At 29.8% G+C, this 26,334-nt stretch overlaps 1 protein-coding gene across 1 annotated transcript in view; it reads right to left on the bottom strand.

Annotated features, from left to right (window-relative positions):
- The window catches only part of LOC108691477 (acyl-CoA synthetase short-chain family member 3, mitochondrial), a 29,235-nt gene that overhangs the window by 2,140 nt on the left and 761 nt on the right, over window positions 1–26,334 (bottom strand). The window contains exons 2-11 of the mRNA XM_018199235.1: window positions 24,706–24,925; window positions 9,987–10,152; window positions 7,848–8,137; window positions 5,441–5,537; window positions 4,501–4,709; window positions 4,014–4,242; window positions 3,357–3,467; window positions 2,444–2,643; window positions 2,156–2,301; window positions 1,236–1,458 (exon numbers count right to left, since the gene is read on the bottom strand). Of these exons, the coding sequence (XP_018054724.1) occupies window positions 1,236–1,458; window positions 2,156–2,301; window positions 2,444–2,643; window positions 3,357–3,467; window positions 4,014–4,242; window positions 4,501–4,709; window positions 5,441–5,537; window positions 7,848–8,137; window positions 9,987–10,152; window positions 24,706–24,820 (1,786 nt within the window). The 5' untranslated portion in view covers window positions 24,821–24,925. The remainder of the gene's footprint in view (window positions 1–1,235; window positions 1,459–2,155; window positions 2,302–2,443; window positions 2,644–3,356; window positions 3,468–4,013; window positions 4,243–4,500; window positions 4,710–5,440; window positions 5,538–7,847; window positions 8,138–9,986; window positions 10,153–24,705; window positions 24,926–26,334) is intronic.

Here is a 26,334-nt window from a genome sequence, read left to right as displayed (position 1 = left end):
GGAAAGAAAATGGTTGTAGAATAATGTCTTGTAGCATTCTGGAGAGGCGACCATCAAGATATAACTTCTTTACAGCCTGCTTAGACGTTATAAGATGGCTACTGTTGTTTTACTGCGTTGATCATAAAAGCTGCATTTCAAGTATGCAGATAGTATATCATTTTATAAGTCCAGCTTAGAGATCTTGATGTGACTTTCAAATAATATAATCGAATTAAATTTGATAACCAAATGTATTTATATATCTAAAGTATAAAATTGTACTATATATTAGTTGATGATATTTCATATCCTCCCTTCTATTCCATAACTTCAACTTTTTTCTTTTAAATTAATAATTTTTTGTAAATTACATTTGTAAATTACATTTTGTAAATTACATTTGTAATTACATATTATATATTTGAATTTTTATTTATATAATATCTTCCTTTTTTCCTTTAAAAGATCCTTGTTGGTTCTCGTATAATTGATACCACTTTATAAAAATAATTCAAACTACTAAAGTAATCATATCACATGAATACCTACTAAGTTATTTCAGTAAAACTGAGTTATTTCATAATTTTCTCCTTTCTTCTATGCTCAAGCATAATGATAATCTGCAAAAACTTTTGCATTCTATCAATCAACTTTAATATAATTATTTAGATGGTTTAATAATAATATAATATAATTATTCTTAGCTCTGTGCTTTGCTTAATTTTTATATACAACAAAACCAGTTTATTTACAACTAATTCAAATTGATTTTCAAGGTAAAAAGCAATTTGAATTAGTTGTCTTTTGTCATTAAACATCTATTTATATTAATATTTCTTATCAGCATACAAATTTCCTAATTGTAGTTGGACACTGGCTACGTGCATTTAGGCGGCCTATACAATAGGTATCCTTGTTTAACCTGTAGATTAAACAAAAACACCTATTGTATAGGCCGCGAACTAAATGCACAATGTAAACGTAACCAATGAGACAATTACGTCCCAATATCCGGCCACGGGACATTGACGCATTTCTGTTACTTATTTAAATATTTTAATTAATAATTTAATATTTAATTAATAATTGTTATAAGTGAATTGAAATAATTCTTCCTTGCTTAAGGGAGTCTTGAGTTTTCAAATGAATATAAATATTTATATTAAAAATCTTTCTGATATTATAAATTGTATTATTTATGACAATCTATGTTTAAACGTCCGGCTACTGGTACTTTTATCTTACGAACGTACCTTCTCGTCTAACGTAAAGGCATAGCGGTACTTCTCCTTTCATATGATCGGGTACACCGATAACTGCAGCATCCACCACGTCGGCATGACCTAAAATAATATCTTCTAACGCAGACGTGGATATTCTGTGACCAGCTACATTTATAATATCGTCGTCTCTCGCTGTGACATAAACATAGCCAAACTCATCGATGTATCCCGCGTCCATCGTGTCATAGTAACCCTGCAAGAATATCGAAATCTCATCTCACGAGTGAAATAAATGACCCCCGAACTTGATTTTAATAGGATCATCTCATGATCAAAATAATTAGATAATCTCCGAGCCTGATTTTAACAATAGATCCTCCGGCAAGGGGAGAATCTGGAGTTGATCTCTTTTTTTGGAAAAAATATTTTCAACATTTATATTTTCGAAAGCTTTCAAGATTTCAAATCGCGAAAGATTCTTGTAAGTTAAAACGATTCCTACATGATCAATATTATTGCACAATATTTGATTGCATGATATTAATCAAGGCTACATTGAATATGTTTTCAATAATATTGTATAATATTGTATAATAAAATAATTGCAATATTATTAAGGGTAGCTTAAGTTTCTAAGGAGAATCAGATGAGATAAAAAAAGAGTAAATGAATAAGCCCCAAAGTACCCAAGGAATACAAAATTGACACATCAAGAAAAAGTCAAATTGACTTTATTTTTTCGTCATGAAAGTCAAAATGATGATTTTTTTGTTATAAAATTTAACTGTTAATTGATATTAAGAATCAAAATAAGGTTATTTTGATTTTTTTATTGATTTGCGTTTCTTGGATAAGTTTACATATATATATATATATACACGAAATATACATTTACTCTATGACATCGTAAACGTAATTTACACACGATAATGTCGTGCACATTTACTTACCGGAAATGTCGAGAAGTATACTTGCTTGAACCTCTCGGATGCCTGATAAAGTGTCAACATGAATCCAGGTGGCAATGGTAATTTTATCGCGATACGCCCGAGTTCGTGTTGTGGCGCTTTACTCCCGTCTTCGCGCAAGACATGTACTGTCGATGATGAATTTGTAAGTGTATAGAGATAATCAAAAAGATTATTATGAAGTGAAATGTTTACAGGGAAATAATCAAACATAGAGACATAATAAAAAAGTTCTCGGAAGCATTTCTGAAAACGATCGAGAGGACTCACTTTCATATCCAGGTATAGGAAGTCCCGTACTGAATTTGGGCAAATTCGCGTAATGACCGTATCCTAAGCACAGCGCTGTGATGGGATGTCCGGTCTCCGATTGCCACCAATGATTCAAGATGGGTACTTTGAACGTTTTCTCTGCCCAAGCTTTCGTTTCATAATCACAAAACTCGCCGGCCACGAATATTGTTTTTAAGCTGAAAGAAAAATTGCTTGTATAAGGAATTTGTTTTTCAGTAAACATCAATTAAAAGTAACATATTACATCCCAGTAAACACACTGTGTTATATTACAATTATCTTGTTGAGCTGACATTGCAACTAAAAAGTATATTACATGTAACATTATGTTTACTGAGATTAATGTTATACATTTACCAATATAAATAATATAATATAACAATACTTATGTTACGTATTACAGTTGCATTGCTGAATGAGAAATTATAATATCGATGTTATGTTACTTTTAAGTGGTGTATTTACATGGTCTTATCTTTGTAATTAATTTTTATAGGAATTTGTTTAATTATAACGGGAAGAACAGTTTTGCTAAAATACGTTTAGTTAGAAAGAAATCTGAAAATTTGTTAGAATAAAAATAATTATGTAGGACATTCGCACTAGTTGCTGAAATATCAAAACTTTTTGCAGCATTGAGTATCTTTATAATTATTTTGATAGTCTAACAAAGTTATTTTCAGATCTAATTGAATTTTTAAATATTTTAGCAAAATCATGCGTACAAAAAGAGGCATATTTCGATACGAATAACATATATTACACAAAATTATTCTGAAAAAGATGGAGATTACGATAATTTATTCTTTTCTTTATTGTGTATTATATTACAGTTCGAAATAATTAAATATCGGAGAATTAGTAATTGATGGATTGATTCGAAACTTACGATTTTAATGAATATTTTTTCCCCAAAAGCGTTTCCGGATCCGCTCGTTTTATAACTCTTAGAGCAGTAGGCACGCAGAATATTCCATTTATGCTATGTTGCTCAATAAGTCTGGGAAAAAAGAAAAAACTTTCTTAAAGATGAAGTCGTTACAGATGATGTGACATCATACGAAAGTAAGATAATCCGTAGAAGTAGTAATAAACGAAATAAGTCAAACACGTACTAGCATCTCATTTGCGTACAAAGGAATTGCTCTAGAAATAGATATTCATAGTCGGATCTTACATTTAAGACCGTCTTAAGATGTCATGAACCAAACAGAGCAACAAGACATTACATTAAGACAGTCTTAACAGAAGAATGGATTATGAATACCGTCCACATAGATTTCTTGAAGAATTAAAATTATTATATGAGAAAGAAAAATAGCGCAATTTAAAAAATTACTGTTAATATTTATTAACTTTTTCGGGCTGTTATAAAACTGATTTTTCAGTTATGAAAAATATTTGTAGACTTTTTAAGCTGCGTATTATATATATATATTTTTCAACAAAAACATTGATAAAAATTTAATTTTGAATAAAAGAAATTTTCTTTTCCTATTAGAAAACGCTTCTCAAGCAAAATGCTTTAATAAAAAAGTATTCAAACCTGAAATATTGACCAGCATCCGGTGTTCTGTCAGGTTTTCCTTCGTACATGATGCTCGTCGCGCCCTTAACGAGAGGGCCATAACAAATGTAGGAATGCCCGACAACCCATCCCATATCGGAGGCTACCCACCAAATAGAATTTTTGTTTAGTCCATAAATCGTTTGCATGGACCAGCAGAGTGACACCAAATGACCGCCGATTGGCCTTAAAATCCCCTTTGGTTCCCCTAATATCAAATAATTTTTGTGATTGCGCAACAGAGATTTGATTTCGATATTCCATCAAAGGAAGCTAATTTATTATAACACTAAAGAAGCAAGAGATATTTTCGAGAATGAAGGGGAGTAGAAGAGAAAATTTTTTCGAAGTGTAAGAAATCAAAGGAAGAAAATTATAAATTATATATGAGAAAATCCCCTTCATCCTCCCTTCAGAAACATCACTGGGTTCCTCTATAATATTAGCTATGTACGTTAAGTATTACCTGTAGTCCCCGATGTATACAGTATATACAGTGGATCGTTAGCTTCGACCATTACACACGGATGAGGTTTTGATCGTTTCATGATATCATCCCAGTCAAACTGTGACTCGAATAACGGAGCTTCCCACACATTTCTTCTCTGAAATACGATGCACTTTGGCTTCGGTACAATGATCATATTCAGGGCGTTGTTTAACATAGTTGTATACCTGAACACAGAAAAAAAAATTTGTTAAAACAATAAAAGCTTCACTGATTTAGCAAATCTACAGCCGTAATATACGGACAGCCAGTTTTTTGTTAAAGTAGCAAAGTTAGCTAAATAAAATAAGTGATTGATTATATTTTTTGTAACAACATAGTAAATTTATTTAATAAGGCAAAAATAATTTTCTGTGTGAAAATCAATCCAATGAATAAATAGAAATTTTTAACAATGTACTATCTCTAAGATAGTACGCTATGTGTCTGCTATCTTTGCTGCTGCAATGAAAACAACTTGTTACATTAGCAATTTTCATTGTTCATAATTCAGTAAAAAATTTGCTGAATTATTGATAATTGCTTACAGACATAATTTCTTTGTTGAATCATTAAATCTGCTTAGCTATAGATGTTGAACTCGGTCAGAAAGCTGTAATTTTGTTGAATCACGCTATTTTTTTCCATTTTGAATTAAAGACAGAATGTAAAAAGACAACGAAGATGCAAGAGTTTATATGAATAAGAATGTCTAAAAGATATTTGGCAGATTGCAGGAATGGGAAATAAATGAATTGAACTTGTTACTTAAAATATATAAATTAATACTAACATTATTAAATTAATATTAATATAAATATATTTAACATTTTTGGAGAGTTTTCTACGAATTTCTTATAAAGAGCTAAAAACACAATTTTGATAAATCTCTCATAATATTTTAAATGAAAAGACTTACTTAATTACTTTGGACGGTTCGAGGCCACAACTCGCAGCGATAATGACTTTCGACTTGGCATGATCTATTCTAGATGCCAATTCATTTGCTGCAAAACCTGAAATTAAATGCATATTTACAAATATAATCGTATTGTAATCGAATTGGTAAATGTTTATCATAGTAGAAATATTTTTACTATGCGACTGGATTTTTTATATCACTGTAAAAGTGACTTGAAAGTTTAAAAGACATTTGAAGAATAAGTTTATCTATCTTTTAAACAAAAAGCCTTTTAAATAATGAAATAGATAAAAAAATATGTGTATGTAAGAAACATAACATAAATATGCGAATTTTAATCGTAGTCAATTTTGTACTTGTACATTTTACTACACGGAAATAATTTTTTTTTAAAGTTTACCCTAAAAATATGATAGTCGTGGGATAATATTGTATTTCGAGAAATTTTTTAATCTAAATCTCTCTCTTTATTAATATTGGGAGTACAAATAAATTTCCGCCGTTTGCAAAAGACGGCGCCACTAATAAACTATAGTTAAAAATAGTTTGAGTAGTTGTAAAACGACATATCGTAAGATTGGACATTCGGCAACATCATAACCTTGAAATATTAGCGATTTTGTATCAGCATCATATATTTTTTTTTGTACGAAAATGTCGAGTTTTGAGCCGAATAAGAGTCATTTGCAAGAACTTTTGATTTACTTCTTTAATTTGAAGAAATCTGCAGCTGAGGCTCATAGATTGCTTGTAGAAGCATATGGTGATGCTGCCTTAAGTGAGAGAAGTTGTCGTGAGTGATTTCAAAAGTTTAAGAACGGTGAATTTGACGTCGAAGACAAAGAATGTAGCGGAAGGGCGAAAATGTACGAAGACGCGGAATTGGAAGCATTATTGGATGAAGATTCGTGCCAAATGCAAAAAGAACTTGTACTTACATTAGGAGTGATCAACAAACAATTTCATATCGTTTGAAATCATTGGGAATGATTCAAAAGCAAGGGAATTGGGTTCCATATGAATTGAAGCCGAGAAACGTTGAACGCCGATTTTTCACGTGTGAAATGCTGCTTGCCAGGCATAAACGAAAGGGTTTTTTGCATATAGTCACTGGTGATGAAAAATGGATTCACTACGATAACCCAAAGAAGAGGAAATCATGGGGACATAACCTGGCCATACTTCAACATCGATAGCCAAGCCGAATATTCAAGGAAAAAAACTCATGTTGTGTATTTGGTGGGATCAGCTTGGTGTCGTGTATTATGAGTTGCTCAAACCGAACGAGACCATTACTGGGGCTCTCTATCGAACACAATTGATGAGATTGAGCCGAGCACTCAAGGAAAAACGCGCCCACTATTACTCCAGGCATGACAAAATTATTCTCCTGCATGATAATGCTCGACCACATGTTGCAGCGCTGGTCAAAACCTACTTAAAAACCCTCAAATGGGAAGTTCTATCCCACCCGCCGTATTCAACATTGCTCCTTCCGACTTGTTCCGATCGATGACGTATGGCCTGTCTGAGCAGCACTTCACATCATATGAAAATACCAAAAATTGTATCGATGATTGAATAGCCTCAAAAGATGAAGCATTCTTCTGATGCGGTATCCACATGCTACCAGAAAGATGGGAAAAAGTGGCTAGCGATGATCATTACTTTGAATAAAACATTATGTACCGTTCTTTCACAATAAATGCTTAATTTTTGATAAAAAACGGCGGAAATTTATTTGTACTCCCAATAAAATTACGATAAAGTATAAAATATAAGTTTGATTAATTTTACTAAAGTGCAAGCTAAAACTAAAAATCTTTAAAATATTGTATTGTACCACAATTACTATATTTTCAGAGTAAATTTAAAAAAAATAATTCTTTCCGTATATCGATTCTATTTTTAGGTGATCCACATGAAAGACATCTCGGTACGCATATTTTAACAGTCAAGGTTGCCGTAAACCTGAAAATCAGGGAAATGTCAGGGAAATTGAAAACGATCAGGGAAATCAGGGAAAAGACAAAAAATTTTGCAAAATTTTTTGAAAAATTAAAATTCTTGACTTTAAAGAAGTTTAATATCACATCTTCGCAATTTTGGAATACTACTAGCTCAATAATTAAATGTAAGCAGTGTTAACAACATTAATAATTGAATTAATAGTAATTTATATTATGTTAAATTGCTCTCTCAATATAAAATATTCGACGGTTTTCAGGAAATACAAAAAAATTCAAAAAAATGTTGAAATTATCAAGGAAAATCATGAAATTTTATTTGGAAATCAGAAAAATTATAGAATTTTAGGCTGAAGAATTTGTAAGGAATTTGTGTGCAACTCTGGCAGCGAACTTAATTTACATAACAGTCGCGATTACCATCATCTTGTTATTACCTCCAAAGACCACCGAGTGAATTGCCCCTAGTCTGGCAGTAGCGAGAATTGCGATTATAGTCTCGGGGATTAGCGGCATGTATATAATCACCCTGTCCCCTTTGCGTACGCCTAGATCCGCCAACGCGCCCGCCAGCACGGACGTCTTTTCCAAGAGCTCGTTATACGTCACTTTGCGTATTGACGACGTTTGGGGGCTGTCATGAATAAGGGCTGTTTTCTCCCCGTATCCGGCATGCACGTGGCGATCTACCGCGTTGTAACAAGCGTTCAGTTCACCGCCGATAAACCTAGGAAGGAAAAAATCAGTTTTCTGTATCTTTTTTTTGCAGTCATAAAGTATTCAATTGGAAAGATTTTATTAATTGTTAGATTTTATTAATTCCTCAAGTGAAGCTCTATATAAATCTCTATATAATGTCATATATTTAAATGCAAAGTTGGAAAGTAACGCTTTACTTAATTGTATCATTATTATTACTTTTTGCAGAGTAACGATTTTCTTCTATCTGTATCAGTAACGATAATATTATATTTTTACAGTAACATTACTGAAATTAACTTACTGTTTTATATATATATATATATATTCTCTATTATTATATATAAGTTCCCTATTATTTTTATAATAAATCGCGTTATTTTTTGACTGATGAAATATTTTCAAATAGCAATTTAAATATAATTGAAACATATTTTGTATTTTATATTTTAGGATGCATTCCATGATGAAAATAAAATTTTTACGATTTTCTTTTGCAAATTACAATTAGTAAATAATAGATATACATATAAAATAGGTAAAGTAAATATATTGATAAAATTAGATCATTGTATATATTTATAGTTTTTAAAATATGTTTTATATTTATATTTCTCTTTTTCTTACTTTTCTCAAAATATTTTTAATTTGTATAATGTATTGTATGATTTTAAATATTGTATAAAATTAGAGTGCAATGTACTTGACCTAATTGTTTGTAAGACAGACCATATGCTAAACCTAATCTTTATATATAATGTTGCTTTATTTTTTACATTTATGGGAAAACTCTTCAAAAAAATTGTTGCGTTACATCTTGTGAACAATAATAAAGTATGAAATATGTAAATAAAATCAAGAAAAAACATTTTACATATCAAAATAAAACTTTTCATATATATTCACTTGTAGGTATTTTGTATAGATGATTTCTGTGAAAGCAAAAGAATAGGAATATATGACATTTCTCTGCCACTGTATTCATATTGTCAAACGCTTATTTTTGCTTTTCTTATGAAAAAAATTAATTATTGCAAAAATAATATAAAAACTGATACATTATTTTATAGAAGACACTTTTTAGTTTGTAAACATTTGGAAATATCTCATATTTTTTTAATCTTTAGATCTCCATTAAAGATTATCAAAATCATTGAAAAGTAATAAAAACATGTATTTATATTCTATACATTTCCATCACGGCTTGAGCCGATATATCGGCTTTCCGGAAAGTTATGGAAAAAATTAAAATTATTTAATTTGTAAATAATATGTGCATATAATAGTTTTGAAATTGTTAAATACTATGGTAAGGTCAGAAAATAATAATTTTGAATGCTGAAGCCATTATTGCATGTAAAATAGTAACAAAATAAATCTTGGATAGAACTTTCCTTCGGCTTTATCCAGAGCTAACGATGTAGAGAGTTTGAGTAGCTTTTTTTCTTTTTTATTTTTTTGTTTTCTGAGTTTTTGATATTTTTTTATTAAAAAAATTTTTTATTTTATTTTTATTTTTATTTATTTTTATTTTTATTTTTATTTTTTTTTATTTTTTAGTTTTACTGATTTTTTTATATCATAGTTTTTAATTATATCATGAAATTAATAAAATGAGCCGATATATCGGATTTCCGATGATCTAAAGGTTAACATTCTCAAATGTTTTTTTCTTTTAAATCTAACTAACAGTTTTCAATTTTGATTAAAAAAAAATTAAAAAAACTCGCAAAGCTTAGGACTTAGGTAATGGAAAATTTGCGAAGTTTCCTTTTTTTCGAAAATCATTAAAATGGGAATAAAAAAAATTGAATAATCTCAGAAGAATTATGATTACAGTTATATGATATAATTCTTAATAATTTTTTTTGAGATACCATTTCGTGAATGGCTCGTTGGAATTATCCAAGACCTTGTGCCATGGTTTGTTCCAATCGAGACACCCGGCAATCTCGCCCCAAAATTCTTCCGGGGATTCCAGTGACTTCCTGTACGCTTCTTCGTACGTAGGACAATCGTTACAATGTGGATTCATAATATAATCTGTAAGAAAATGTTAATGAAGACTATAATGACCTTTTCACCACGCACAAAACACGGCCTTTAACCTTTGACAAAACTCGGTATCGCGAAAATTACCGTTTATTACATTACGAAGAAACGTTTAGTAAACTATGTTGAAGACAGTAACTTAACAAACTTTACAAGAAACAATGGCTGCATTCAGCAGAGAAAGCTGCTTTGCAACTTTTGTAAAATTTTTCATCTACAATTGTTTCTTGTAGATCTAAATGTATAAACCAATCATGTTAAAGAATTTTACAACGGTTTCAAAATTGTTTTCTCTGCCGAATGCAGCCAATATATATTTCCAGTTCATATCAATCCTATAGTAATACCGCGTCAGATTTGCATCATTAATGAATTATCGGAATGTTTACCCATCATCACTTCATTTAATTATCGTAACATGACATGTGAGATATTACGATATATTTGAAAACGCTTTCCTCGTAATAATATCGATTTTCCGATATTTTTTTACCCGGCATGAATAATTCATTCCAATGCGGCGCTCATACATCACGAGAAGTTCGTAGCAATTTTCTATCCCGGCCGCTTTTCTTTAACGCGGGCTCGCCCACGTATTTGTTTCGTGTATCATGAATTATGGAGGTACGTCGCGCAACACATTGCCTTAATACACCCCGATATCGTGAATAAACGAGACAATTGCAAGAAGAGAATCACTGTGGACCACCTTTCTGTCTTCTATCTTGTCTCATTCCGGTTCTTCCTGTAAGCACGCATCGTCGCGTATCTCATGGGACCATCATCGCGATGTTTGTCCGTTACGGAGAAATGTAACACGACTGGGAACTTCCAAGACGTTAATTCGAATTCTTTATGAGATTACATTTTTAGAGATAAGATTACACTACAGCGTAGATTACATTTTTTTTTATTTATTTATTTTTTTCATTAAATGAGGATTCGAAAAATCTTTCTCGTCGGGAAAAATATAGCAGAAAGATCGATCGTGGATAATAACAAAAATTAAAATCTCGTATAGTATCTTAAAAAAAGTACTAAATATATATAAATTGCTAATTTGCTACAGTAACAACTAACTTGCTAACAACTTAAAAACAAAGTTTTGTAGAAAATGGATTTTTTTAGGTTATTTGGGGAAATATTAGAAAATTTGAATATTTTATAGTTATTAAAATTTTGTAATATTTATAATTTTGCAATTTTTATGCAATAATGATTATAGAGAACTAAAAGATTCTTTTAAGATATATTTTTGTTTATGTTTTATTTCTTTTTGTACAAGCAACTCCAAAATAATAATTTTTTTATTATGTATTGTAGATAAGTGATATTTGATGTATTGATGTATTTTTGAATAGAGGGATTACCAATAACGATTACCGACAAAATATATATACATTATATAAACAAGAAATTTTTTCATTTACTCAAAAAGCTATATTTTAGCTATTTAAAAGAGATTATACAAGAATATTATTAATTTATAAATCATTCCGAAATTCGCAAATTAAAATATCACAACAAAAGTTCCTGAAAAATTAAGTTTTAAAATATTTGCCATTTTTCATTCCGAATAATAGTTTTTGAGACATAAAGATACAAAATGCGTAATCCACGATACAAAATTTAATGTAATCCACATGCGATTTATGGACAGCCGGTCGTTTATTATAATCTATAATTAGTTCATTTTACAAGAAACATAATGTTCCTAGTTCCATATTAATATATATCAAATTGTCACATTATCTTTGGGTTACTTGAATATTTAATTATATGTTATCATCTCACTTCGTTTAGTTATCGTGAGATAATGATATGAGCGCGTTATAATACATTTTAATTTTAAAATATGTTCTCCTTGACAATTTTATATATCAAAAACTAGTATAAATGGTTAAAACTACTTATAAATACTTTTATAAATGCTTTTCAAGAGCTTTCTAACTACAATTTTAATTTATAAACTCTATTTATATATTCCGCATCTTCATATTGATATAGGAAAAATTATTCTATGATAACAGATTCACAGTTTAAGTAAATGAACTTAAAATATTCAGTAAAAGTGTAATAGCTTTCTCTCTTCAATTAGTTTGCAACTTATATTTTATGTATTTTTGAAGCGTACAAACTGAATCTATTCATTAAAAGAAGCTGTCCCTTTTATGCTATTTATTGTATAATCGCATAAAATGTATAAAATCATATAATGTATAAAATTTCTGCTTTTAAATATGGTTCTGAATGTGATATTAAAATGAAATGTATTAAATTTTAATAAATATTTATTTAAATAATACTAGATATGTACTAAAAATAAATATATTTATGTATATATATTTACAATATTTATTTGCCACAAGAATTATTAATTTAATTTATCAATTTTTTATTGAGTAAATATTTATTTACAGTAAATGTTTAGTTAGTATCATTAAAATAATATATGTATTAAAATTTAATAAATTTCTTGGTCAGTATATAATGAAATAAAAATAAGAATGATAATATTTTTTCAGCACAGTCGTTTTTTATGAAATATAAACTGTTTGAATGAATATAATACCTATTTTTTAATTGTTCTGCTTGTACTGAAAAGCATTCACTTCCGACACTTTAGATTTAGTTTACTCCCTCGAGAAATTTCTTCTTGGTTGCGTTCCAAAACTTTACTATGAATAAGAGAGTTACGTTATGAACTGGAATCGGTACGTATTTTAAGACCGTTTTAAGTAATGTCTTAAGATATCATAAATCAATCACAGAGACATTAACATTTTAAGATATATTATTTAAAACGGTTTTAAAATAAAAACTAATGATATACAGAGTGTAACTGAAATAACGCCCACTAAATATATGCTGCTGTTCCTAATAAACTACTGAGACGAAAAGTCTTTTACCATTTTACAATTTTTGCAATATTTTTTTTTAGTTACCCTGTGAGCAAAATGTCTAAAATCGATTAAAGCAGCTTTAAGATATCTTTATGAACTCATAAGATTTTCTTTAAAAAGAATCTTAAAAAATCTTTCACAATGAACACGGAAAGATATCTCAAAATTATTTGATTTCATCCGTTTTTATTTGGCAATATTTAACAATTAATATCTCGTTAACTATTGCGAAAATTGCAAAATGGTACAAAACTTTTCGACTTAGTTTTTTATTAAGAATAACACTGTATAATTAGTGGGCATTATTTCACCCTGTATATATTATTGATAAGAATTAATTATGAATACTCATGATCCATGAATTAATTCTGTTATTCAGAGTAAAGATTTGGCAAACAGCCTTGGAGTTACATTCTTCCTCTTTTTTTATTATATGTGACACTTTAATATTGTATATCACTAGATACATTATAAATTCTTTTGCAGAAATGTGATACTTGCATATAATATTGATCTAATAAAAACGTAGACAGAAATTATTCATATATTGACAGAGACAGAAAAAAGGGGAAAAATTATTTTTAAATATTACTTGCAAAGTTCTGGCGAGAAGAAGTCATTGAATCTAGCGATGAATATTTCAGCTTTACATCTTCCTATACAAACACGCCTCGCGCGAAAATTCTCCAGGGGTTTGAGACCGAGGAGTATTCTCGAGATGTATCAGATTGTGTGGCATCTTATTTCAGAGAAATGGGGAATTATGTAACTCGGAAGCAATTTTATTAGAGAAAATTCGAAGAAGAGCGAGTTCTGACATTTAACAACAGCGAATTAAATGACTGCGAATCTTCGAGATTTTGCGATTAAATCCAGATTGTATTACAATTTAACGTTTTATAAGATAGATTTAATGTTTTCGGATACTTATATTATATTGTAAACTTTTATATTATATTGTATTAGGTCTTACACTTGTTTTATCAACTCGACACACGATTTTTATATGGGAAATTAATAATAAAACAATCTCACAGTATCGTTCGACGTGTAAACAAACACAAATGTACAATTTTTTTGTTCTTCTAAAATGTATGAATTTATTTCTTTATGTCTATTGAAGGTGAAAGTGATAAATTTAATAATATTGAACTACTGTTAATGATATTATTTATTTTTTATTCTTAGTTAAGTTTAGCTTAGTTTTTTTAACATACATTATCAAACGTATAAATCGTTAAAATAAAAATGTTATGTGTATTGAGAGATAAGTAATCGGTATTTATGACTATAATTACATAATTGAAATAATAATTGTGATTAGACGCTCCAATTTTGTAGTTATTACTACAATGTTAGTAATAATATTTATATTAAATTCTAAATGGCTAGAAAGTCATTTTGAGTCATTTTGAGATATATATATATATATATATATATATATGTGTGTGTGTGTGTGTACATATACAGAGCGTCACCAAAATCCGGACAAATCAAACAATTTCTTTAAAAAAAATGTTTAATGAAAAATTAAATATTACAAAAAAATCTTTTACATGGCACTTGAGGGATCCTTGTAGAGCACAATTATTCGATATATCCCCCATTAACTTGAATGACGGCCTTTATTCTCGATCACACGTACACTGTAATGTATCGCTATGCCGAATGCTGCCTCAATAGTCCTTAATGACACATTGGGATGCCGAGACTTGTTTGTGACCTCAACTACGCTAGGTAGTAGTCCAAGAGCTTTAAATCTAGGGGTTAGCTGTTGGGAGGCCAAAATGGCAGTTAAGATGAGCACTTGGCTTGTTCTGGCAGTCTCAGAGAGCATCTGTTGTGTATCTTTAATGTGTACGATTTTATCGAAGATCCTCCTTGGCAATTCGATGCATTGTTGGCTCGCTTACACCACAATGCTAATTTTCGCAACGATTGCCTTGGGTCATCCGAAATCAGTGTTTGAGCCTTTCAATGACTGCAAGGGTGCGTTCTTTCGAGTGACTTTTCCTCGCTGGCATACTACTTCGTTGGACTATTCTAAAGTCATATATTTTGCCACAACATCATAACGGTTGATCTCAGGTATCCAAAGAACTGAATTATTTCCGTTGCTGAGCGACCAGCGCGAAGGCTTTCATTGAATGCGACTCTTCGATTATAATCCGCACTTGGTTTCAATCGCGGCCATTTTGAAAATATGATTGTTTACTAGAAGCATCAGGCTTTCGGCTTTCTAGGACGTCAATTATCTCTGGCGAAGGCACAATATAGCAGAAAATTTAAATTGAAATTTATCCGGATTTTGGTGACGCACCCTGTATTTATGTATATAAATCAAATAAATATACGTTTCACTCCAACTTATTACACCGTGTGCATTCACAGGATCAATGTTATTCCATTAGATCACTGAAAAATTTTACGCGCTTGCACAAAAATTCTTTAACGATAAAAATGGTAAAATCTTTCACCAATAACCACAGAGGAAGTACAGTTCGCATCTGATTCTAGGTCATATCTGGGAGTCGATTGTGTATTTCGAAATGAAGTAAAAATTACAAAAACAACATTGAAAGAAAAATTTTTAGTATTTGTAACTACAATTACATATTATTATAATTATGATTATTACTGCTATATAATGAAATATAATAACAGTAACTGTAATAGTAATGTACATAGTTCTAACAACAAATGTATATAGTTGGTAACCTAAAATAACTATAATTATAGTTATTATAATCATAAAATTATAATCATAAAATAATTGAAATTATCATAAAAAATAATTAAGTCTATAGTGTCAAATTTAATCTAATGTGAGTCGCCACTGCTCCTACTAAATATATCGTTATTTTTTACCAAAATGATAGTGAAATTTGACACTATAGATTTAACAGTGTGACTATAATTTTATAATTATATTTTGAGACAACCATATTTTTTATATCGATCGCTATAACTTCTATTGTGTTCACGGTATTATTCATTCGAATAAAGTTTCAAAACGCAGATCGATAATTACTTCGATTTTTGCTGTCACTGAATAGAGTATGTGTTTCATAATTTGCATTAGTAAAAAAAAACCAATTTTCATAATCTGAAACATTTTGAATTCTCAAAAATCTCATAGTAATTGGTCTCCCGATCACTCTTATATCATTTTTTGCGATAAATTTCGTGTAAAAAATTTCTTGTAAAATTTTATTATTAACATCATTAGTGTTAAATATGTTAGTGTTATGACTAAAATGTGGAATTTTAATTTTTTTTAATCTAATGTTTCAAGACCGAATCATTCAACTTCGAAACATATAACTTTCAAATTAACATTATGCATTTTCTAAAAAACTTTTAGAGTGAATCTCATTTTGAAGAATAAGAAAAGAATCTTTTTCAAAGTTCAATCTTCACTTTTTAGAATGAGATTTCATTTTAAAAAATTTAGATATTCCCGTGACATTCTATCCAATCAAATATCACATTATTTGTTCCGTATCATGTATGTACAGTATGTCCCATAACGATTAATTAATATTTATAGGGAATGAACGAAAATGAAATTTTGAATTAAAAGTTCCTTTGCCAATTTTGGTTGAGACCATATTTATTTGCTATCTATTTATTGATTTATTAATTTATTTATTTGTTAACATGAAAAATTAGAATAAAATTTCAATCAGGATAATGCATAGCAAGCGTGAGGAGTACCATGGCATATTACATTCTTGCATATTCCAGCTGTGTGTTGATCTGATTGATCAACTTTAATTGTTAATGACTCGGTAAGTAATAGTCTGAGCCAAAATTAGCAAAGAAACTTTTAGTTCAAAATTTCATCCTCGTTCAATCCCTGAAATATTAATTAATTGTTATGGAACATCTTATATATTAGACAATCTTTTTCGATTTATAAAGAAATAAATCTATAAAATCTCTTGTGAAAATAAGAAGGACGATAATTTTATTCTATCGATGATTGTGCCTTCGTGTTCGTAATTCCTTTGATCTGCGTAATTTCTAACGGAATAAAGAAGAACAGATAGAGAGAACGATGTAATGCAGCAACAGGAAAACAGCAGATGCGCCCGATCATTTAATTCAAGTACTAGATAGAAGATCTCCGTTGCCAATGAAATCGGGGCTAATCGAGCGAATAATTATCGAATAAAATCTGAATGTGTAAAAATTGCTTTATTTTTCAAGACTAGCGCAAACAGCAAGTTCAGTATTGCAGAAATCGATAAATGCTTTTACTGAACCATTTAATTATTGAGAAAGAAAAAAATGTCAAAATTAGCGAATTATAAAATTGATAATTATTGAAAGTCTCACAAATCTCCCAAACTTCGAAAACAAGAAATTAAAAGGATTTTTATTTTAGAAATAAATTATGAAAAGTTAAAAAAAACACAGGTTGTGTACCACAAATTACAATTTATTATTTGTAATAAAAATTAATCTTGCTAATAGGGACTCGGACCGGACCGAAATCGAAACCGATAATCGGATCGAAATGTTATGTAGGTTAATGGACCGAAAATGTTTTTCGGTTAGGTTTCAGTCCAGTTTTCGGTTCGGATTTTTTAACCTCTTCGGTATGTATTAGGTGTACAACTTTGTTTCCGCCGTTTTCCTATAGATGGCTTTAGCGGTAAGTGGTGGTCGAAATAAATAGATCATAGACGTCATACAATAAACTTGGGCATCTGTCAACATAACCCCATAGAAACATTAGTCGATTTGTGTCTGCATCATAAAGTTATTCTCGATTGAAAATGTCAGTTTACGAGCCAAATTCTCGTCATTTGCGGGAAGTTTTAATTTTTTGCTTCAATATGAAGAAATCTGCGGCTGAGGCTCATCGAATGCTCTCAAATACTTATAGTGAGGCCGCTATTAGTGAAAGAACGTGGTGTCGTGAGTGGTTTCAACGCTTCAAGAACGGTGATTTTGACATCGAAGACCGGCATAGCGGTGGAAGAGAGAAAGTTTTCGAAGATGCAGAATTGGAGGCATTACTTGAGCAAGACTCGTGTCAAAATCAAGAAGAATTGGCACGATTATTGGGAGTGACTCAACAAGCCATTTCAAAACGCCTCAAAGCCATGGGAATGATTCAGAAACAAGGAAATTCGGTGCCGTATGAATTGAAGCCGAGAGATGTTGAACGGCGTTTGTTTGCTTGTGAACAGCTGCTTGAAAGACGGAAGGGATTTCTGCATCGCATTGTGACTGGAGACGAAAAATGGGTTCATTACGATAATCCCAAGCGCAGAAAATCATGGGGAGTCCCCAGCCATACTTCCACGTCGACGGCCAAACCGAATATTCACGGCTCCAAGGTCATGCTCTATATTTAGTGGGACCAGTTCGGCGTAGTGTATTATGAACTGTTAAAACGACTGAAACAATCACAGGCGATCGGTATCGAACGCAATTGATGCGTTTGAGCCGAGCATTGAAAGACAAACGGCCGCAATACAACGAGAGACACAATAAAGTGATTTTGCAGAATGACAATGCTCGACCTCATTGCGAAAGTGGTCAAGACATACTTCGAAACGTTGAAATGGGAAGTCCTATCCCACCCGCCGTATTCTCCAGACGTTGCTCCCTCTGACTATCACTTGTTTTGATCAATGACACACGGCCTGGCTGACCAGCACTTCCGGTCTTATGAAGAAGTAAAAAATTGGATCGATTCGTGGATAGCGATCTCAAAAGATGACCAGTTTTTTCGACGCGGGATTCGTACGCTACCCGAAAGATGGGAGAAAGTAGTGCCAGCGATGGACAATACTTTGAATCATAGATGTATAACCAGTTTTTTACAATAAAGCCTCGAATTTCGGAAAAAAAACGGCGGAAGTAAAGTTGTACACCTAATACAATCATCGACTACAGTCTACAGCCATCAAATACCTATGATGTAATAACCATACATATCCCTACGGTTGAACGTCGGTCTTATGGTGAACAACAAGAACAATGCGTTCTTCTTTTACAATCGAAAGAGAGAGAAATGCTCGTCTGTGGTTGATCGGTTCTTGTAAAAATGAAGACTTAACACCTATGACAGTTAGTAAATAATTGTAAAAGGCATGAGAAAACCGAGAAATTTATTTAATGCGTAGCTTATTTTCATGTTACATTTCTTTTGCCACTATTTACTGACTCAGAAGGGATTAAGGGGAAAATAAGGATAGTCTTCGCCCATTTTTATAAGTGTTTTAAAGCAATTTCATTATTTAATTTTCATTATAAATTCTCTTTATTTACAAATGTTATGCAAAAAACTTTAACGTATCACTTATGACGTCATGATCCAATATTGCTACCACAGCAACTATTTAGAAGAGTCTTAAAGAAGAAAAGGATTTTAAGTAGCAATATTACAGGGAGTGTTACTTTCTTATTTCCTTGCTTAATTATGATCGTTTATGTAAGAATAATATGTTATTTTATAGAAAATGATCAAAAAGCTGTAAATCATTGGTGACGCTACAAATCACTGATTTAGTCGACGTAGATGACGTCACAGAAGATAATAAAAGTGAAACAGCAGCAAAGAAAGAAAAAATGATCTGTTTATTTTATACTACTTTAGAGTTAGTATGTTCATGCTCGTTTCTATCAATGCAGTTTAACTTCAATCTCGATTCAACTAACTCTTCATCTTTTTAAGAATTAGAAAAAGATGAAGAGTAAGAGTCTTAACAGAAAGGAAAGAGTCTTAACAGGAAGAAACTGACTTATAATCTTAAGACAATATTTTATGATTAAGACTCAATTCCACGATTCACGGTTAATTATGGTACTCTTAATTATGGTTCAACTTATTCCTCATCTCTTTTCAATTCTAGAATTGGAAAAAAATAAAGAATAAGTTAAACCACGATTAAGAGTTAATCGTGAATTGTGGAATTGAATCTTAATCATAAAATACTGTTTTAAGAGTTGGAATTAAGTGTCATGTCTTTAATAACGCACAAGAACTGTCTTAAGATTATAACTCAGCCTTCTGCTAGAACTCTAAGTTGAATCGAGATTAAAGTTAAACTGCATTGGTTGTAGAAACGGGCCCAGAAACGGGCCTTATACTGCTTAGTGCTACATATCTCCAATTCAATATTGTCTTAAAATAAACATGAATTTCCTTAAATATACAATTTATGCTTGTTGTATTACCTTTCTCTACTGATAATCATATACCGTAATCGAAAAAAACTTAAATCCAAATAGTTATGGTCAATAAAAGAACCAAAACCGCTTGAATTTCGGATTTTTTCGATCGATATCGAAAAAGACTAAAAAGACCGAAACCGTTATCGATAAAAGGACCGAAACTGGAACCGAAACTGAAAATTGGGTACAGCCTCTGACCATAAATTTCATTTCGGTTCGAATCCTTGCTTGTTAATAACATAAATTGTTTTAATTAATTGCTAAACTTGTGAAATGTTATTTATTCGGTATTATTGACAAACATCTATACGCAAATCATTATTGTATCCTCGAAATTTTATATCGAAGAATATTTTTACAGTTTTCTTAACGTTCTTTAATAAAGTATCGAAAATTTGGGGTGTCTCATCAGGGTTCACCTGAAAAATTACAAATATCTATATAATTTGGATAAAATATTACAACTACGTGTATGTCTTAATGAAGTAGTGGAATAGCCTAGTGAAAATTTTTCTTATAATTTTTATATGAATTGGAACATTTTTCAGAAATACTCTGAAATATGCGGGAAGTTTACAGTTCTCTCAGAATTTTTTATACAAGTGAATTCTGAAATATTCTGAAATTTCTCATCCCATAATTTTTAAAAAATATTTAAAAATTTTTTAGATTTTATAACATTTCATCAGAAATTATGCTTACAAAAAATCTTAGAATTTTTACGATATTTCATAATTAACATATATGAAAAATTCTGAGAAAAGATATAAATTTTCTGAGAAGTGTTCTAATTTGTATAAAAAATGTGAGAAAATTATATAGAAATTCTGAAAAATTATATAGAAATTCTGAAAAGTTATATAAAAAATTCTGAGAAAATTTTTTATCAGAGACACAACAATAAATCAAGAGTTGCATCTTCATCGAACGAAAATAAGATGCGATCATGTTTTATTAGATCCAGATCCCAGGATTCTTTATTTAATGGAAAACGGGAATTAGAACGAAGGCAAGGAAAAAACGGAACTGACACCGTTATCTTGTGGCTTATCGCTCTGTGGATACGTGCCACAAGTTGGAAGCATTAGAGCGAGTCGTCAATGCAGATAAATGCAAATACTAAGCGCTATTATGTCGGCCGAGACAGTGTAACCGTTGGTCCTTTATTTTGATTAAGGAATTTAATTCTTTTGACCAGAAATCGGACCTATAGAAATCGATGCCGATTACGTTTGACTATCTATATTTAAAATTTCTCTCTTTTTTTATTTAAGGGTGGATATGGATTTAGATTATGAAATGTTCTCATAGAGGAAAATGTTGAATTTGGCTGGAAATGGAGAGATATGAGTTACTCGAAGTTTTACTACTTCGAGTAATCACGGAAGTAGAAAGAGATGCGAATCACTTGAAGCGTTCTATAGAAGATATCGAGTAATCAGGAAAAGAACAAGGTGCGAACTACTCAAAGCATTCTACCGCTTCAAGTAATTATAAGGAAAGAAAAGATGCGAATTATTTAAAGCGTTCGCTTCGAGTAACCATAAGAAAAGAAAAAGTGCGACTTACTCAAAGTGTTCTTCGAGTGGTTATAAGGAAAGAAAATATGAATAGTATCTCGAAGTAGCGAGTGTCTCTTCCTCGGTTTTAAGAGGAAGAGAAAAAAAAGAAAAAAGAGGGTAATTGTCGAGAAGTTGAGGTAAGAGTGAGCAAAATAGAGAGAATTGAAAATTATAATAGATGGTCGTCGTTAAGAGAAAAATTCTAATTATTTACTGTTTCTATTTATGTTTGAACAAGAGGCGAGGTTGGCAGCTGATATGAGGAGTCCTCACGAAATCGGTGATTCCTCACCAGGGATCCTTTGTGAAATGTCGGAGATCTTTTAAGTGACACTGCGATTTTACTCCCGATTGCGAGAACTAAGTTATTCAAACGACCGACTACTGAGCCATTATGTTACTGTGATTTAGAAAGGGCTTTTGCAAAAGGCTCTTATAATATATGTATACTTATAATATATGTGAACGCACGTGGTGCGTTGTTTTTTAATAGTTTATCTTTGGTGATAATTCATAATAATTCTTTTTAGGAATTTAGATTTCGAGACATAGGAATAACTAATGGAATTTGTTTGGAACGTACATTAGAAAAGATTTCTTAAAAATAGGATGATTAAAATTGTTTGTTTGTAACTGAAAAAATAATTAGCCTTATTCATAAATTGTAGAGTCATGCACTAGGCATGCACGTCTTCTTGATATTGATAATTAATGTCGAATATTGATAATTAATATAATTTTTATATGATGCTTGCAATCAACTAGTTAATTCGTTTGAAAATCAATATTTGATCGACCGTGTTATTGATTCTTTATCCTAAAGACATCACAAATTATTCGTAATTGAAGAGAGAAAAAGCAAATAATTTTTCTCCACAAAAGAAAAGAAGATCTGAAGACTCGTGGAGTTATCAGGACGTAACAGTTTACTTTTCGAGATTAAATTTATATGCAAGTTTATGCACGTAAACATCTTTCCAGAATGGCGACGACCTATTATTTTTTTGTGATCATTAAAATTATTATTTTTTAAAAATATTATATTCGCATAAAAAAAGTCTATGATAAGATTTGTGTGTAGTTAGTCAAAGAAGCGTACAGTCTTATCTTCGCGAGCCTTATCTGTCACTAAGTTATACGTGAAAGATTACATTTTCAACATTTTTTTTTTTTACTTGTTTTATGTCGTTAATCTATCATAGAATTTTGCATGTCAATATCGAAACTTCAATTTCATAAAAAAATTAGACATTTCTATAGTAACTTGATTTACTAAAGAATAATCTCAAATATACTTTTTTACTTTTTTTTTTCTTTAAAATCATGATAATTGATAGTAATCAAGAACTATCACGTTGGTCGAAAACTGAATAATTCTCAATTAAACTACTTGATAACTGATCTGATGGAATATTATAATAATTATATTTTGCGCGCTTATTTATAAGTTCCCTACCTTGTTTTGCAAACTTAATGCCATTAAAAAAAAAAAGAAATTTACAAAAGGAGAAACAATCATAAAATAGATTCTATATGTAATAGCACATTTAATGGCACTATGGTACAGTTCCACAATTCACTAATTCTTAACTGAGATTCAATTTTCATTTTCTCTTTCCAATTCTAGAAGCAACAGAAATACAATATATCAGTAGACATTTAGAAATATGCACTCGTTTTTTTTATTATTTTCATATTTATCGACGTTATATAAATCATATTTATGTAATTATGATATATTATTGATATGTTATATAAAATTTACGCAGGAGAAAAAAAACATATATTCATTGCATCTAAAATATTCTTATGGAGAAGAAAGAAAAAAAAACATATCATTTTATCCACGCCTTAGAGTATCTAGTATCGGTCGCTAATTGAATTTATCTAAACAATGAACAAAAATAGCTCCAAGAATAAATTAAGATAAAATGAAAGAAATATATTCCAATAAGTGCCAGCGTGAACGTCGTGCGTGATAATAATACATTTAATTTATTAAGTTATAGACTAAATAATCGCGTTTCATATATTTTTCGATATACATTTTTATTGTTTATTACGCTTTTTTTTTACTTTTGTCTTCTACTATTTTATTTTATATATATTTTATGTTATATTTTATGTTATTTTATGTGCAGTATTATATAAATCTGTCTTCTGACTATATCTTTGACTAAATTTTACATAACATTAACATTTATATTTACTTACTTTGGACTCTTTTTTACATAACTTTATTTTTCGACGTAACTTTTAATTTGATATAGACGTATATTTGTTTAATCTGTGATTTTATTGTTTCGCATTTCGATACACTCTACTACTAGTATTATTGTGGTTTTATCTTACTAATGTTTTTATTGTTTAAATAATTTTGTATACAATTTGCACTGTGAAGAGAATAAAATTGTGAACGTGTTTTATGTATAATACTGTGTGTACTGTGAATAATAAACTAAATATTATAATATTATATTGTAATGCACACCGATATCTGCAGTGATTTTTATATTGTCTTATCTTCCCTTTGATTTATTTAAATTTATCTATTAACAAATTAATTACATAAAATTAATTTTTTTATCCATTGATTTCGTCGAAAATGATGTTATATTAAAGCGAAATAAGATGAAAGATTTTATGTAATTCTGAAAAAAGTTTAGAAGAAAAACAATTTTTATCTCTTGCTGTTTTTCTATAAAGTTGATAGTATTTAAATAAAACATTATTAAAAATCAATATCCTCTCTATTCCTGTCTAAACTGAGTCGAAAAGTCCTCTATCATTTTGCAATTTTCGCATTTAGTTAAAATATTTTTTACTAAATATTACTAAATATTGGTTTTCAATAATTTTATATATATATATAAGAGCATATATACCATTGCTATCTCCTTTTCGTGATATTCTCGGACGTACGATGCATGACTCCAGGCATGTTTTTCTTGAACTTTCAGACTCGGCATCCAAAAAATCAGGATTCATCCGATGCAACATTTTACGACTGTTGATCCAAGGAATATTCAAACACGATTTATAGTCTGTAACAGTAGTAACGTCTCTGTGTCCACAGAGTGGGATCCATCCACCGTATGACAACAACTATATGTTTTAAATATGTTTATGTATATAGAATTAAATAAGAATTATTAATTCATACGCATTTATAAATGTTAATGTTCTGGCTTCTGGTTAAAGTGCGAATAATGGAAAACTACATGCTACATAAATACATAAAAAAAAATGATATAATTTGTGTTATAAAACTTAAATTCATCCAACAATTTGGAATATTAAAACAAGATAACTGTCTTTATTAATATGGTTTTCAACCAATTTGCTTATTACTGAATGAATTATTAAATATTGTTTTAATTTTATCTGCTTGCAATATCGGTTTTTCAATTATTTCTTTTTCTTATAATATTTCTTTAATGTAAAAAATGTTAATAATGCTTTATAATGCTTTTGATAAAAATAGAAAACATATTTTTGTCTCTATTAGTGAATCCTCTAAGCGACGATGGCCCTATTAATGTGCCCCCCAATTTGTGTGTCTATCCACATTTGACTCATTTTAATATATAGTTACTGAAACAGATAAATTGAAACTAATTGTTTATGTTAATATTACATAAATCATTTCAATTATATTTATTTCAAAGTACACTCATAACACAACGTTCTCAACTTCAATATAGAGCACATTAATAGGGACAAATTTAAAATCTTACGATACGTATTACTGGATTCACATAAATTTCTCATATCTTTCGAAAAATATTTAAAATACTTTAATATTCAAAAAAATAAAATATTATCTTCGGTACCGTATGCATTAATAATTTAACTTAACAAACAAAATTTTTTTCTTATTTATTTGTGCGTTTTCTTTATGAATTATCAAAATACAAAAGCATACTAATAGAGACAGGCATAATAATTAGGACAGTTATCTTAGTTGTAACTCGTCAAATTAACCTTTGCCATAATCATTGTTATCATTGATTTATCAAATGAATATAATATTAAGATACAAATTAAATTAATAAAACAAATTAAATTAATAAAACATGTAAAATTTATAATGCTCAAAGTATGATATTTTATAGTATTTTTATTATTGAAAATAGAATTATTTTAAAAAATGCATTGTGTTATGACTTATGTTGCACTATTAGATTTCTACACTATACAGTATTTTTTTCTGTCTCACATAGATTTTTCCCCGCTTCAGAACTTCTTTGCGATGTTACTGTTGCACAAATATAAAACACATACACGGAGAGAATTTTCTTTTAACATTTATCCTAAAATATAGGTATAGGTAGTTGTTGTACAATATTTTAAAGATTTTTACCATGCACTTCAGTAAAATTGATCAAACTTATTTTATACTTTATTGTAGTTTTAATTAATAAATAAGAAAGATTTACATTAAAAAATGCTTTGAAATACAATGTTGTCCCACGATTATCATATTTCCAGGATAAACTTTAAGAAAAAATTCT

This window comes from Atta colombica, unplaced genomic scaffold (genome assembly GCF_001594045.1).
Source record: "Atta colombica isolate Treedump-2 unplaced genomic scaffold, Acol1.0 scaffold47, whole genome shotgun sequence".
Lineage (NCBI taxonomy): Eukaryota > Metazoa > Arthropoda > Insecta > Hymenoptera > Formicidae > Atta > Atta colombica.
Note: the sequence above shows the minus strand (reverse complement) of the source record. Positions and strands in the feature narration are given on the sequence as shown.